The sequence below is a fragment of the Oreochromis niloticus genome, linkage group LG7 (assembly GCF_001858045.2).
Source record: "Oreochromis niloticus isolate F11D_XX linkage group LG7, O_niloticus_UMD_NMBU, whole genome shotgun sequence".
Lineage (NCBI taxonomy): Eukaryota > Metazoa > Chordata > Actinopteri > Cichliformes > Cichlidae > Oreochromis > Oreochromis niloticus.
The window spans coordinates 19,761,827-19,777,935 of record NC_031972.2 but is presented as its reverse complement, the minus strand read 5'-3'; the positions used below and the strand labels follow the sequence as shown (position 1 = coordinate 19,777,935).

At 38.8% G+C, this 16,109-nt stretch overlaps 1 protein-coding gene across 3 annotated transcripts in view; it reads right to left on the bottom strand.

The window, feature by feature from the left end:
• astn2 (astrotactin 2) overlaps positions 1–16,109 on the bottom strand; it is a 292,012-nt gene that overhangs the window by 223,310 nt on the left and 52,593 nt on the right. For all 3 annotated transcript variants that reach the window (XM_025909010.1, XM_005459486.3, XM_003454979.4), the window contains exon 2: positions 14,276–14,463. In XM_025909010.1, coding sequence (XP_025764795.1) covers positions 14,276–14,463 — 188 coding nt within the window. The remainder of the gene's footprint in view (positions 1–14,275; positions 14,464–16,109) is intronic.

Here is a 16,109-nt window from a genome sequence, read left to right as displayed (position 1 = left end):
ACATCAGTGTCCAATGCAGTGGTTTGTGTCCAAGTATACCATCAACACTGACAGAAATACAAGAAAATTGCCTTTGAATAGCTTTCCACTGTAGTGACCACTATGTGTGAAAGGGTTAAATAAAAAAATAAAAGCTTTAAATGTGCATACATCCACCCAACACACAAGTTATGAGTGGACCTGTAATGGGGCCAGAATTAGTTGATCACTAAGATATTTTTATAGTTTGTTTTTAATGCAATTGGGAGAAAGACTGGTTTTCTATCTTTATCTAGTTTGTCTGTATTAACTCAAACATTGGAATGAATTTTGTCTAATCAGATTGGAGCAGGAAATGTTGCAGATGAATTACTTAAAATTGCCCTTTAATTGTTTCTGTGGCTACTGACAAGTACCTCAAAGCAGGTTGAGCCGGTCATTCATTGATTTAAAGGAACAAATCAGCAAGGTGTAGATTGAGCCCATCTGAAAAGAAAACAGTCAGCTTCTACTTCTTTATATCTGCAATTTATTTGCAATGTGAAAAAAGCAAAAAAGCCACAAATTAAATAAATCATTTGAATAAATATGTGATATATTCTCTACCCCAGAGGTGTATATATTTTTTTTCACCATACCTCAATTTTTTCCCTTTCATTTCAAACTTTTGTGACTTTATTATTTTGTTCCTAATAATGTCACATTTTTTTCTATTTCTGCTTTGATTAGTGCTTTTTGAAAAATACAAATGGTTTCATGTGCTAGAGGACCACGGTTAAAAGCACCCCATTCAGTGTGTGCAGAATCAGAATCATCTTTATTTGGCCAAGTTTCTGAATCTGACTCTGGTTCACTTTGCTCTCTTCATGGCCTGCAGTTTTAATAACTGGAATGATTTGTTCAGTTCATGTTTGCCGCCGGTCCTAAACTAAAGCATCGTACAGAACCAAAGGGGGAGTGGGGGCACACTCAAGAAGAAACATTTCACTGCTGCATTCATCACCTGGTCGGGAAAATTCCCAGACTGGAAGTTATCAGAAAGTTGGAGACATCACTGGATCTACCTGAGACAGCTGGGGCATGCTCAGGTCATCCTACACATGAAAAGGAGAGCTGATGTTGCTATATTGCAAGCCCCAATCTCAGCAGTAATGACCCTCCAGGGAATGAAGAAAACTCCACCTGCTGATGTAACTGTTCAAAGCTTCGTTGGAAAATGTACTCTTTTCCTCCCGAAACAAAGATATGAAGGTAGCAGCTATTTGCTCCTGTAACATGCCAGCATGCTTGACCATAGCATGAGGAAAATGTCTGTTCTATAACTGCATGTAGTGTTTTGTTTTTTTTTGTCTTTTCTGGTTCCTATACAACTGCAGTGAGAACCTGGTTTTACATTGCTAACAGTAAGTCAGACTCGGTATCCACCAGTGCGGTCTCTGTTGATTGATTCTGTTGATAATATTTATGGACAGAATTGTTTTGCACAGCCTTTTGGTAGAGGGTTAGATTTGGTAGACTCAGGATCTAGTCTCTCATTCTTGCACTTGATGTGGTTCTCTTGGCTTCATTAGACAGTGACCTTCAGCTTTGGGGTGGTCTGCAGCTGAGTGCGAAGCAGCTAGGAAGAGAATTAGCACCTTAAGTTTGAGCCCATGGCTCTCAGCCAGGAAAAGGGCGGAGTGCCCACTTTGGGTTAGGCATGAGTTGTTGCCCCAAGTGGAGGAGTTTCTCTGGGCTTTGTTCACAAGTAGGAGATTGACAAAGATTGGTGCAGATGCTATACCAGTTTGTTGTGGTGAAAAGAGAGCTGAGTCTAAGAGTGAAGCTGTTGAGATATAGATCAATCTATATTCCTACTCTGTCTTATGGCCATGAGCTTTGGGTAGTATCCAAAACAATATGATTCAGGATACAAGCAAGGATGCCTTCTGGACACCTCCTAGAGGTTTCTGACAAGACCTACTGGGAGGAGGCTTCGATGTAGACCAAGAACACGCTGGAGAGATTACATGTCTGAATTGGCATTTGGCGTTGTGCTTATCATCTGTTTATTTCAATTATTTTATATTGTGGTCAAAATGATTTAGATTTGTTTCATCATATAAATCCAACATAAATAATGTTTACTTGAAATTACTGAAAACTAATACTCGAATCAAAGGATGGCAAATAAGCTTTAAAGTAATAATGTTGATTGTATTTTGGATAAGAGCTGCAAATTATATGATACAGAAGTATAGCTTTCAAAATTAATTAAATTTGCACAAAATAATAATCATAATAACAAAATGTTCTTTAGAAGACATAATTAAATAACTAGAGAAGAAAAAGAGTTTTGTTAGTAATATTCTTTGTAGTCCATGTTCGTTAAATATGTTCGTAGGATGAGGGTTAAAACACCATCTCGTTAATGGCAGTCACATTTTATGAGGCTGATTAATGCAACATGGTAGGCCTGCACCACTATAGACCTTGTACATTTGAATGATTGCACAATTGAATATAATGTTGTGTAGTTCTTAGTTAGCCTGGCACCATAACAATCGTTTAACACCTGGGAAAACCTCCTTCATCACATTTAAGAACAGAAATTAAAGTAAGATAAGATAAGATAAGATAAGATAAGATAACCTTTATTAGTCCCACACGTGGGAAATTTGTTTTGTCACAGCAGGAAGTGGACAGTGCAAAAGTTATGAAGCAAAAATTAGAATAAAATAAAATAAGAATAAATACAGTACACAACTGTACAGAATAGAATAAAATAAAATACTATATACAGTAGAATAAAATAGAATAAAATATACAATGAGATAAAAATAGAGTACAAATGCTATATACAATTGAGTAAAAATACAACGATGCCAGAAAAGATTATTGCACATTAGTGTTATTGCACATTTGTGGATGTGTGTGTTTGATCAGCTAAAGTCTTTATTGTGGAGTCTGACAGCAGTGGGGAGGAAAGACCTGCGAAATCTCTCCGTCCCACACCGTGGGTGCCGCAGCCTGCCACTGAAGGAGCTGCTCAGTGCTGTCACAGTCTCATGCATGGGGTGGGAGATGTTGTCCAACAGGGATGACAGCTTAGCCACCATTCTCCTGTCACTCACCACCTCCACTGGGTCCAGAGGGCATCCTAGAACAGAGCTGGCCCTGCGGATCAGCCTGTTCAGTCTCTTCCTGTCCCCGGCGGAGATGTTGCCGCCCCAGTAGATCACACCATAAAAAATGGCTGAGGCCACCACAGAGTCATAGAAGGTCTTCAGGAGTGGGCCCTCCACTCCAAACGACCTGAGTCTCCGCAGCAGGTACAGCCTGCTCTGCCCTTTCCTGTAGAGGGCGTCTGAATTATGAGTCCAGTCCAGTTTGTTGTTCAGATGAACACCAAGGTACCTGTAGCTGTCCACAGCCTCAATGTCCATACCTTGGATGTTCAGTGGTTGCAGTGGAGGATGTTTGTGCCTGCGGAAGTCTACCACCAGCTCCTTGGTTTTACAGGTCGAGATACATTAAACTTATCCCCAGGAAAGAAGCTGTCTGCTTAATCCCGTCAAGGGGACAGCATAATTCCAGCCACAAAGTTTAGAAGAATAAGTCCAAATAGAGTTTGCCAACAACATTGTCAGCAAAAAGTGGTGATAGAATCATCCTAAACACAGCCTTTGACTTCCTCCCCAGAATATTTAAAGTTTAAGTGCAATTTTGTTCAAGTGGTGCATCAGTCTCTGTTGACTGTTTTAGTTGTGTGGTTATATTTTATTTATGATTTGTTGTTTGCTCCCTACTTTGTACTTATACAAACTTTCGAACCTCCGTTCTAACCCTTACAGGGACATGCAAGGTAAAACTATTTGAAGAGAAAGGGCAAAAAGACCCCATGACTTCCAGCAGGTGTTGGGAACTATGCTCGGAATAGGAACAATGGGAACAATCTAAATGTGCAACTAGACACATTTAGTGTCCCAGTGGACACTGGGTCACCCCAATGTGACTGTATGTTGGAGAAAGGAGAACACTAACATTTTTCTTTTTCTTTTCGTGTGTGCCACTTAGACCAGCAGCAAACTATCATGTGGTGTGTTGTTATATTGAATATTGCCAATTGTCTTTTACAAAAACAATGGACTTCAGTCTTCAAGTTTAATTTATTCCCATTCAACTGACTTCAAACTTCAAACTGAGAAGAAAAGCTTATAAAATGTAAAATAACTTCATACAGTGTTTCCCACATATAGACTTTGTTCAAAACAGTAATGGAGTTGGTATCTAACCAAAGGATGAGAAAGTTTCCTGAGAGGCAGATCATCATTGCTGTCTTGTTTATTTGTCACTACGTAGGTGGACTTGTATTTACAGAGGTACATCTTCAGTACGATATTAGTTTGTGATTATTTAAAAGTGTGGGAGCACACTCACAAAAAGAACCCAATCCTGTAGGTCACATTTCAGAAGACCTCAAATATCATTAGAGACATTGGGGAAGTCCTGAAAAGTATAAATAAGTGTACATATAGGTTATAGGTGCAAGAAATTTTGCAATATACAAAACTAAGGGCAACTCCCCCAGGCAGTGTACACTGAGGATTTAGGTGAGTATCATGTGAAGTTGGGGACAGCACTGTGCTCTTGTGTTGGCAGACCTCTGCCAAGTAGCCAAAGATAATTCTGACAGCTAAATGTCTGTCTGGCAACAACTCCACATTGTTGAACGCCAAATCTGCTCTGCTCACTACATGTATTATTAGCAAATCTTTCACTGGTAGCGGAGGGTAAGACTTGGTAATTGTCTGAAAAAGGCACAGTGCCACATGGCTTGTCTTTAGACAACTTAAATGACTTCACAATTGGTTAGACCCTAAAGCGCTCCTGCAATGCACAACAGCCTCTTGAATTTAAGAGCAGAAATCTGTAATCTTTCAGTTGTGGACAAGTTTGTGCTAGGGGCACCAAATGTAAGCTTGATGGTGCAAGTTACTGTGCTGTGTTGAAATGTATTTTGGATCCAAAGCATATCAAATCTTGAGTGTGGGTCAATTGGTTAACCGCAGGTTTCCATCAAGCCATGGGCACATAGGAGGTTTGCCTCCAAGTGACTTCTTCAGACTGAAGAAGTCACTTGGATGAGTGACGAAACGTTTCTCCCACAAAACGCTACGTCCAGATGAACAGATTCAACTTTTGGAGATTTACTTTCCTGGATGATTGAGAATGCATCAAGAAATTTGGGGACTTCATTGAGAACCACTGCAAGCTTAGTATATAATATTATAGTATACTACTTATACTATTAAATTTACAGAAAGATTTAAATAATGTTTACATACAGTAGAATACATACATAGAATTTATTTGCATACATACAATTCAATTCCTTTCAATTGGTAATATGTGAATTACAGTATTTATTAATTACTAGACACAACATACACCTCAGTGTACTTCAGACCCAGCCAGACACTCAGACAAAAGCTGGTTCATCCCAAAGACAAAACTCCTAAACACAAACTTAACAAGGTAGTGTATGCTGTACAGTGTAGCGAGGAATGCTCAGACCTCTACATTGGAGAGACCAAACAGCCACTTCATAAACACAGGATGCCAATGCCAGTGTTCACATTTTGGACAGAGAAGACAGATGGTGAAAGAAACTATCTATGTCCACTGTGAACAACCATCTTTGAACAGAAGGGGTGGCTTATGACACCATCTGTCTGCCATTTATAATCAGGAGTGCACATAAGTGGTCCGCAGGTGCGCATGCGCTTTCAAAATAAAAGACCAGATGAGAAGTTACAACGCGCGTTTTGCGTACATAAGATTGTCCGCTAAAACCCACTCTAGAAGACAAAAACAGTAAAAGGCACTGTTTTTATTCGCTAGAGTGGGATTTTCAAGGCATATTGAGCACCACATCTCTGTGCGTTCATCATTTGTTTGAAGCCAACTCATCTTCTGCAACCACTTTTCCGAGAATACGCGCTTCTTTTGCGGTTCGGACTCCTTCTGACATTTCTTTGGAGGTGGAGGAACACCACAGTAATTGCTTCTTCGAGAGGAGCTTGCTTCTTCGACATCTTTAAGAGTTCTAAACAAATGTCTGTCCTCCAGAAAATCTTATGTACGCAAATGCGTGTTGCAACTTCTTATCTCGTGCGCGTCTTTTATTTTGAAAGCGCATGCACTGTGGACCACTTATGTGCACCCCTGTCTATAATCCAGTTTTGAGATCCCTAATCCACACCTGTGTGATTAGGTAGAGGATCAATAGGGGGTCCAGGACCCTCTTGGGGACACTCCCATAAGGTTAAAATCTTCACTACTTGCTCTTAGAACTGAAGAAGCTTTTCGGATGAGAGGGGAAATGTCTTCAAGAAAACTTAAAGAAGTTCAGATGCTTTTCTTTCCAAGCTCCTTAGACTACAATGACTTGGATGACTGACAAACTTCACAGACATCCTTGACACAAACTGAAACTAATTGCGGCAGTATGGATACAATTTAAACAAAATGTATATTTTTTTAAGAATCCTGATAATTTATTATATTTGGGAAAGAAAGAAAAGGGACAAAACGGCATGGAGTAGACTCAAACCTGGGCACCTGCAACATTTGCCATATGAAGCACATCTTTAACCCAATGACATGTACTGGCACCTCTTTCTTTTCTCTTTTAAGATCAACACACATAAACATTAGCACTGCATTTCCTAGTAAGGATTATCTAGCAGAGAATATTCATTATCAATAAGGACACATACAGTCTCTGACTAACTAAACTTTTCATCGTGCTTTCTATTTCACTTTATCTACACCTACAGAGATGGAATTATGACCATGGCTTGGTATAGTGGTGCGGATACAACATAACAAAGAAAACAAAAAGAAGAGAATAACTACTAAAGACGATAAAGAAGAAATCCTTAAATAATGCACAATGCGTAATTAGTTTTGTAACTTTAATTAAAGTGATTCTCATTACTTTTTTGCAGTAACATGTCGAAATTGAGCAAGTTGAGCCTAAAACTATATATAAACCACTCTTTATGATGTGTGGATATAGGTAAAGTAATACACTGTAAGCTGTGGTGATTTAAATAAGCTTTATTAAAGACCCAATTAGCTTCTTAAATAAATCCATATATGTCCAATAGCAACTTTGTATCAGTTTCTACCCGTTTCTATCAGCTGCTTCCTACCAGTAACTTTAATTACAGCTGATTTTGTATTCATGGCGCAATAACATGCATGTGTAAAATTATAGAAACTAAAAGGTGACTGAAACAATTAAACCTCGGAGCAATTAAAATGTAGCTCGTTTGAACTTTAATGTGATAATTGAAAATGTCCTCACTCACGGCAAAAATTATGCCTGCATATGCATGGTGAAAATTAATTTCCGTAGCCCCTGATTCTAGAGTAGACACAACTGCCTAAAATGCCTCCATGACCTACCACACTGATGGTCATATATCACCACTGACTGTTTAATTATAAAGAAGACATCTCACCCATGTAGGGTGCACTGTATCTCCATGCATATCTATCAGGCCAGCGATAAGAAGAGTAGTTCTTCACTCATACTGTGTGAGCTCAAGAATATTAAATGACCTCAGGCTCAATTATAAGAAATGAGCCAGACTGAGTTTAAAAATTAAATGTTTCCTGGCCATTTTGGTTTTTAGTCAAATTTTAGTTTATGAACTGTTTTTTTTTTTTTTTATCCTAATATCAAGAAAAAAACACTATTTTCAATTTTGTGTTCTGCTGTAGAAACCCAGATCCCATGTAATTGATGATTATGTTCTGTAATATGGCATATGAAAGGCTTTCAGCTGCCAGCTTCTATTGCATCTCATTTTGGTAAAATACTACCTGTCCTCCCAGTGAACTTAAACATGTCATTTCTTTGAAAAAAAGCTCTACAGTGCTACACACCGTATGACTGATTGCTATTTCCTCTGAACAACGTATTCAAATTTCTCCTGCCTTATATCATTTTCAGTGCTGATTGCTCAGAAATGCAATTATATCTCACCTGAAATTATTTTTCACAGCACAAACAACTCTGTCTGTTGCATCATGCATTGGGCATTATATTTTTTCCTCTTGTAATCTGCCTCACCTGTAGGATGGTGTTTTTATTTAAGGGTTGGTTCACTACATCTTAGAGCCTGATCATAACAAGGGAGCTGCTGCTTTCTACAAGCAAACCGTGTAGTGCTACCGGTTAATAATTTAAGGAAAGATATTTTTTTCCTTTTTTATTTCTGCAGGGCTCAGAATAATTTTCCACAAATAATTTAAATTCTATCAATCATTTTTGCCCTTAATTTAAATCTCTGTCTGTCTGTCTGTCTGTCTGTCTGTCTGTCTGTCTGTCTGTCTGTCTGTCATGTGTGTGAACAGCTTGCTTTCACGGTCATGGGCCACCCTGCCTCTTGCCCCATGGTAGCTGGGATAGGTAACTGGAAGTAGTACCAGTCTATCGATGAATTACTTCTGTAGCTGGAAGCCTTGGCAATAACCTGCCAAGATACATACCACACTCAACCTGGAATAAAAATTGCCTACAATATGTTATAGTTGACATGATTATTACTAAAACCATGAGAGAACTTAATCACTACATTTCAGTCTGTGTTGAAATGAATATCTGTTTCTGTCTGCTCCTGTCATATGATGGAGAGAGACTTTGTTGGAGAAGGACAGTGAAAAGCAGAGTGAGTTGGAAAACGATTGCTTGAGTGAGTGAGAAACTGACAGCTCAATGCCAGAAGAATAGAGTACTCACACTTCAGTCTGGCCCAGAACTGACAGCATCAGACATAATGATGTTCACTCAAAGGAGGAGACACCTTAGGGTCATAAGGCCAAACCGGCATACGTTGTGTCCTAGTCTTACTTACTGTGCTTCCATTCTCTTTTTTTAAATTATTGGGATCCCAACATATGAGACTGTAACTACCTGCTTAGCACTAGAGCTGATTTAAATATAGAATGAAGTCCAAGAGACTGCTGATATATAAACATGCACAGCCAAAGCCCATTGATTGTTCTTAATCAATTAGGCAGTTATCATTGTCACTGCCATTGCCATCTCAGTTATAGACCAAACATTATATTAATTTTTTTTACAGTTAGGTTAAAAAAATCATTGGACAATGACTTATTTGAAAATGAATTACATTTTTAATGACTCTGTATGCCACCACAGTGGATTTTTCAGCAGACAATCAACATGTGATTGAAGTGCAGATTTTCACCTTTTCTGTTTTTGTTTGTTAATTTTTATTTTGATCATGTAAATAATATACAGAAGTTCATTTAGCAAAGAAAAGAAAAATGCTCTACAAAATAAAGCAAAATACATTTCAATATTGCTTCATCTGTTCTGATTCAGTTATATATCGAAAAGGGGTCGGAAGAAGTGGGTGGGAAGGATATAGAAAAAAAGGCATTTTATTAACTGTTATACCAATTTTTATGCACAGCCCCTTATTTTTTAAAGATTAATTTGGAGGAGATGACATCAGTATTGAAATGTGGTAAAAGAAAATATGGAAAAGAAAAATGTACACATCTGAAGCATAGCACATCATCTGTTCAGTATAGTGGCAGCATGTTACAGCATGTTCATATACAGCTGCTAATGGAACGGGTCATTCGTGTTTATTGATGACTGCTGATAGAAGTAGGAGGATGAATTCTGAAGTGTATAAGGCTATATACTCTGCTGAGATTTAGCCTAATGCCAAATCATTGCAAAGATTTTTCATGGAAGAGAAATGGGATATTCTCCAACAGCCAAATCAGTCACTTGAATGCAACCTTGTAGGACATGTTTTTTCAATTACAGCTGAAGGCTAGGAGACTCACAAGACCCTCTAAAAGTGCTGTCAGTAAAGGCCCAGCAAAGCATCTCAAAGGAGGAAACACAGTATTTGGTGATGCCCAGAGGTTCTCTACTTCAGCTAGCCATTAACTGCAAAGGATTTTCAAGTATTAAAAACAATACTGATATTTAAAATTATATCAGATCAATATCAATATCAAATCTACAAATGGGCCTGGCAAATGTATAAAAATGTCTCCAGTTCATAAACAGTTAATGAAATACTCTTGTCAAATCCTGAAAGTCTGAACTTTAATCACATTTTGAATATTTGATTTAAAATTAACTTTGGGGGCTGTTAGAGGCAAAATTACATAAAAAGGTGCCAGTGTGCAAAAACCTACAGACCAAAATATAAATGTGCACAGAAAAAGGTCTTAAAGTTGGATTGGTAATTTATATTCTCACTGGGAGTTAATTTATATGGGCCTTTAAACTGTGGAAGTACCTAACAATCCTCCTCTGCCATTCCATTATGAACACCACAATTATGTGGTTTTCGCTTACACTAGCAATTTGGCTAAGACATCTAATCCAAAGTTAGTTGGGAAATAACCCCGCCCCACGCCAGGACCCTGATAAGTGGTAAACAAAATGGACGGACATCTAGTTTCTGATTTTTTTTTTTCCTCGTACAACAGCAAAAAAGGTAGATAGATGGTGACTGAGCTGTCAGTGTTAGATTAGCTTGAGACATTGCCTTCCTGCTACACAGAAGTTACAGTTTCATGATGGAAATGATTTCTAATTTGACAAAAATATGTACAAAAAAATGGCAAAATCAAAATGAAGGTCATTACACACATAACTGGTTATTTAAAGAAAAACACACAGTAATGTTCACTTTCAGTTTACGTTCCACGGACGTAATGCTGTTTTGATAGCCTTCTGCACACCCTTTCAGTTAAAGTGTCCCTAAAAGTGTTCTGAGGGAGAGTGAGAAGGAGATGAAGCTGAAGAGAGCCATGAGAGTAACACAGAGGTGTGCACACAGCGAGAATGTGGTGCACAGAGCAGAGAGGAGAGAGAGGAGGGAGAGTGGTGGGGTGTGCAAGGAGAGGCAAAGCAGAAAAAAGCCAATACAGAAGAGATGCGAAGTATGAGACCTGAAGCCTGAAAAATTGGAAATGTGTGGAGAATGTGAATTAGCAAAGTGCAGAGAACAGAGTCTAGAGTGGACAAAAAAATAAATAAATAAATAAGCAGTAAGAAGCCATAAGCTGGAAGAGATAAAAATACTCAAAAGTACTTCCTTCTGTAACTTTTAATACCATTTTTATTATTATAATAACTGCATTATCCTTATTTGCTTTATTTTTTACCCACTTTTTAAAAGCTAAGTGAAGAGAGAGCATGCCCGCATAAACCACAGAATGTGGTGAAGGGTTTGTTCTTAACTTCCGGAAAAACATATTTTGGTACAGCAGAAAAGAATGCTGTAGAAATCAAAATTAGTGGAGGTGACTTGTAATGTGCATTTTGGTGTAGGTAAAAATTAACACTACTGACATAAAAAAATAAAATAAAATATGGATTTATACAGTATAAACCAGGGGTCGGCAACCCTAGGCACGCGTGCCACAGTTGGCACGCGAAGGGTTAACTGATGGCACGACCATAGCTGGACTGGCCATCAGGCATACCGGGCATTTGCTCGGTGGCCCGATGATTTTTTTTTTTTTTTTTGTAATGGTATAAACAATGAAAGGTGGTGGATTGGCCAGATGTTGGCCGGGGTGTAAAAATAACTCCGTTGTTTGGTGGTGGCTATCGCGGAGCTTCCACAGATTCAGTAACATTAGTGGAGGCCAGCAGGTGGATGAGGGAGAAGGGAGGCAGGAGGAGAAGGGAGGCAGGAGGAGGAGAGACCCGAGGCGGGGCCGGTCCGAGTATCAGGTGAACTGAACTTCAGGTAAGAAGTTATGACCTGCAGTCCATCTGGGTCAGAGATAAACCAAGTTTAGGTGGAGTTTATTTTCGTTGTGCTGACTTTTTACAGTCAGTTACAATAACTCGTACTGCGTGCTAGCTAGCATGACGGAGTTTCTATACAGCTGGGTGGGTGCTATGATGTTAGTGATAGTGAACTTTATTTTATTCATAAGGTTAGTTAGTAGAGTTGCCAACCGTCCCGTAAAAAGACGGAATTGTCCCGCATTCAGAGAAATTATTACGCATTTCGTGTTGAGCTGAGAAGGAACACAGTTTGGCCCGGACTTAAGCTAGGATGGAAAAAGACACAAAGGTGGATTTATTCTGTCGTTACGCTGCACAGCTGTTTCTTCTTCTCTCATTCTCTCCCCTCTCTCTCCTGTTGCTACTTTAATCATGAGACTGATCAATGATCAGCTGATCGGCTTTTCTCTCGTTTGTTTATCGCACACTTTGCGCCAGAAAGAGGAAACCGCTGGATGTCGCACTAAACAACAGCAGCACGTTTAAGCTTGATCAGCTGTTGTTAGAATTTATTTAATATTAATTTCTAGTATCAGCTGATGTTTGCTGGAGCCACAGCTGTAAAACCTGCTGGTCATGATATTGGTTTGTATATCTGGTGAGAGGGAAACATGCAGATGAAACCAGGAGATGTCCTTACTGAATCATCAGAGCTGAACAGGTGATGTAGAAACAGGTTTACCTTTTAGGTGACATGAATGAGTTGAAGGGAAGTTATGAGCTGTTTCTGAGAGACAAATAACACCAGGATCCTTTTCTACGTAGCTGACAGCTGGTAACTGTGCAGGGGCGGGTCTAGCAAAGTTTTGCCAGGGGGGCAGGTAGGGCATTAACAGGGAAAGGGGGGCACAAAGAAATACTTTCTTATTCTCATTTAAAATGTCTGGGTGTTATTAAATAATTATCTGAAGCTTACAACCAAAGTTTTTATCTGATGTAAAATGTATAGAAATCATACATTTACCAACAAGACAGTGTACATCACTGTCACAACAGCGTTTGTTTTCATTCAAAGGTTTTATGGCTTTTCCTATAATACCTGGTGGGCCGGTCTTTAGTCAAAATGCTGGCTGAGTTAATGCCAGTTAATGCAACATCGAAGCAGCTGGAATCTACAGCTGTGCGTGTTCATGGAGCTGCATTTTCACCTGCTGGACATCACTACCTGACAAGTTTAACTGTCTTCAGAACATTGCAGAGGCCTTATTGACAGTATTTGGCTCTACATATCTGTGTGAGCAGATTTTCTCTCACATGAGAGTCCTCAGGTAGTCGTCTGAATGCTGGACACTCTGAGTGGGAGACCAGAGATCACATTAACATGTGTGTCTCTGTATTAACAAACATGCCATATTGGCTGAGTTTATTTTTCTTATCATTGTTGTGAGGAGACCATAAATAGCATTTGTATTTTCTGTTGTACAGTCCATTGGCTGTAAAAAGTGTCTTTTTTTTGTTTCAAAATAGCTGATAACTATTCGCTGATAGCTGCCAACATCTGCAAACAAATATAATTCTATAAAGTGGTTCTATATATTGTGTAACTGTTCATATAGAGCGTTATTAAATATATTGCTAATGCAATCATATGGCACACTGACTTCTGAGGAAATTTTAAATGGCACTCGCCATCAGAAAGGTTGCCTACCCCTGGTATAAACCTTTAGTTACAAGTATCTAGATAAAGCTTGGTAGAAATGAAATGCATATCTGTCACTGATCAGTGACGATAATTCTTTATTGAACTGAATGATCTTCAATAATAAAGAGGAATAAAGAGGAGGAGCCACTGCATGACTAGTAGTAGGTTGGTTAGTAAATTAGTGTATTACCAGCTACAGCACTATAAGATACACCGGTTTTGTGGAATAAATTTTTGCTCATACTTTGGCCTGACAAAAGAATAAAATGCAATGTAGTCTCTACAAAATGGAAAGATTTTGTAAAAACCTTTTTAAAATATGAACATCTATCTGGCTGTCTGTGTGTAGGCCTTAGAGCGCACCATGTGATTTCAAAATTGACATTTTATTTAAATGACCTTTTGTTATGTCACAGTAATAAAAGCACAATATTAAAAGAATGAAATAAATGAACAAATTAAAGCAAAGGTGATAGTGATGACACTGTAAGATACACCAGAGTACGCTGTAATATGCTGGAATTCAGACACTCCAAAGCAAGGCAAGGTAAGTTTACCTATTTAAATGTTACACTTTATACATAAGGACCATTTACTGAATTTAATTTAAAAAAACAACAACAAAAGAAAAAAAATAAAGGTCTGCACACCACAAACAGTCAACAATTCAAAAGCTGGACAAAACTTTAGAGGATCACACAGGAAAAGATCTATTTCTCTTTCTGCACACAGACAGTTGCCATGCTGGACATGCATTCAAGGCTACAACCACAGATATTTCACTTTTAGTGTTTAGAACTTACCATAACTGAGATGTGTAGCAGATGCATGTGTTCATGCAGCACGTGGGCAGGTTCCCGGGCAGTAGGTTGTGTGGTCTGTGCTAAAAGCTCAGACTCAGTCATGGACACATGAAAGTACAGTGTCCCATTTTCCAACCACTGCTGCTTCCAGTGTACCTGAGAAATTTCTTCCCCAGTGCCGGACATCTCTGAAAAGAACAAGGAGAAAGAGAGAAAAATTTTTTTTTTTGCTTATTTTTTGTTTTTTATGAATAAGACACTGCACATGGACTGTCTGTGTGTACAGGACATGTTTTGCTAATGTTACTCTGTAAGGAAAACCCATCCATTTAGTTGATCTGAACAAACTAACAAATAACGGTAACATCATATGGGATTATGTGTGCATGTATTTTGTGCATGGCCTTGTCTCTGCACGCATAAACAGTCAGTTCCAACTAGAAATCTAACTTCTGAAGATGATAGATTTCTTAGGTTCTGTTACAGCTGTGCAGCTGATTTGGTGAGAGTTGCTGTCAAGCCATTTCTCTGCTTAGCTGCTTTGCAATCCTTATTATGACAACTTATTAAGCCATGGTATTAGTTAGAGATTTGTAGAAATTCAAAAAGACTAAGTGGAAGTCATCACAAATATTTCAGCCATTACAACCAATACATCGCTTCAATTACAGATAAAATTAGTCACAGATGGAAAAGGATTATCCAAGCTTATGTCCATTTGTTTACACTATTTTTCCCCATTTTCTTTTTATTTTCCTGTCACCCAAAAACAACAGACTCAAAAGTCTGCCAAAACTTTCAATGGGCAGATAATGGGTTCATTAAGCTCAATTTTAAACATATATATCAGGAACAGTTGCAGAAATGCTGTCACTGTCCTTCTTCTTCTTATCTGCCTTAATCATCCTACATTATATAAACCACTAGCTTCAGGCTAGTACTTACATGAAGTATCTAACAAAGGAAAGAATGAAAGGAGAGCTGGAAAAGTTTATAAGGAAAAGAGTGGAGGGAATGTACGAACGGAAAAAATGTCACACTCAGTTGAGTTTTATGGAGCAATGGAAGAAGGAGATGAAAAAGAGCAGGGAGATCACTGGTTTATCTTGATATGGATCATGGCACAAGAATCTAATGCTATCAAGTGGGAGTGGTTGCTCAGTAGAGCAGTACTGAGAAGCCTAAGGGAGCCTCCGATTGCAAAGCTTGATACAGTATTTGTCATGTGGCTGGGTGACAAGGGCACAGACATCTACTGACATCTTCTATCAGTGGCAGGTAGCAAATGACAAATGGCTTTGGATACAGCTGGTTATTAACCTGCTGACTCTGGGTCAGAGGACATGGGCAGCAGGGGAGGGTTACATGAGCTGTGCTCAGCGCTGAGACAGGCCTTTAGGTGCAGGGGGAGAATGTGCAGAACAGACACTCCATAAGAAAATGACACAGTTCATCATGGTAGAAATCATGTTGTCGTTCGCACAGTTATAGTTACTTAAAAATATAGTCAGTGTAGACCACAATTAATAACACATCTTAAATGCAACTGCTCTCTGCGGAAGTGCACTTGAAACGTCCACACTCTTGTAAAAGGCCTGGGAAATGCTGTATAATTTTGCTGACTACAGCTTATGATAACATTTTGTAGGGTGTGACATTCTTAAATCCTACAACTGCTGGCTATTCATCTCTTAATGTTTAATCTGTGGGATGAAGGGAGAGTGCTTGACCTCTCACACGGAGAGATGGTTTTGTCTGCTGGGCCACCAGTAATGTACCTCCTGCCATACTACTGTCTCCTGTCACACTCCAGTCAATCTTACCTTTCTTACAC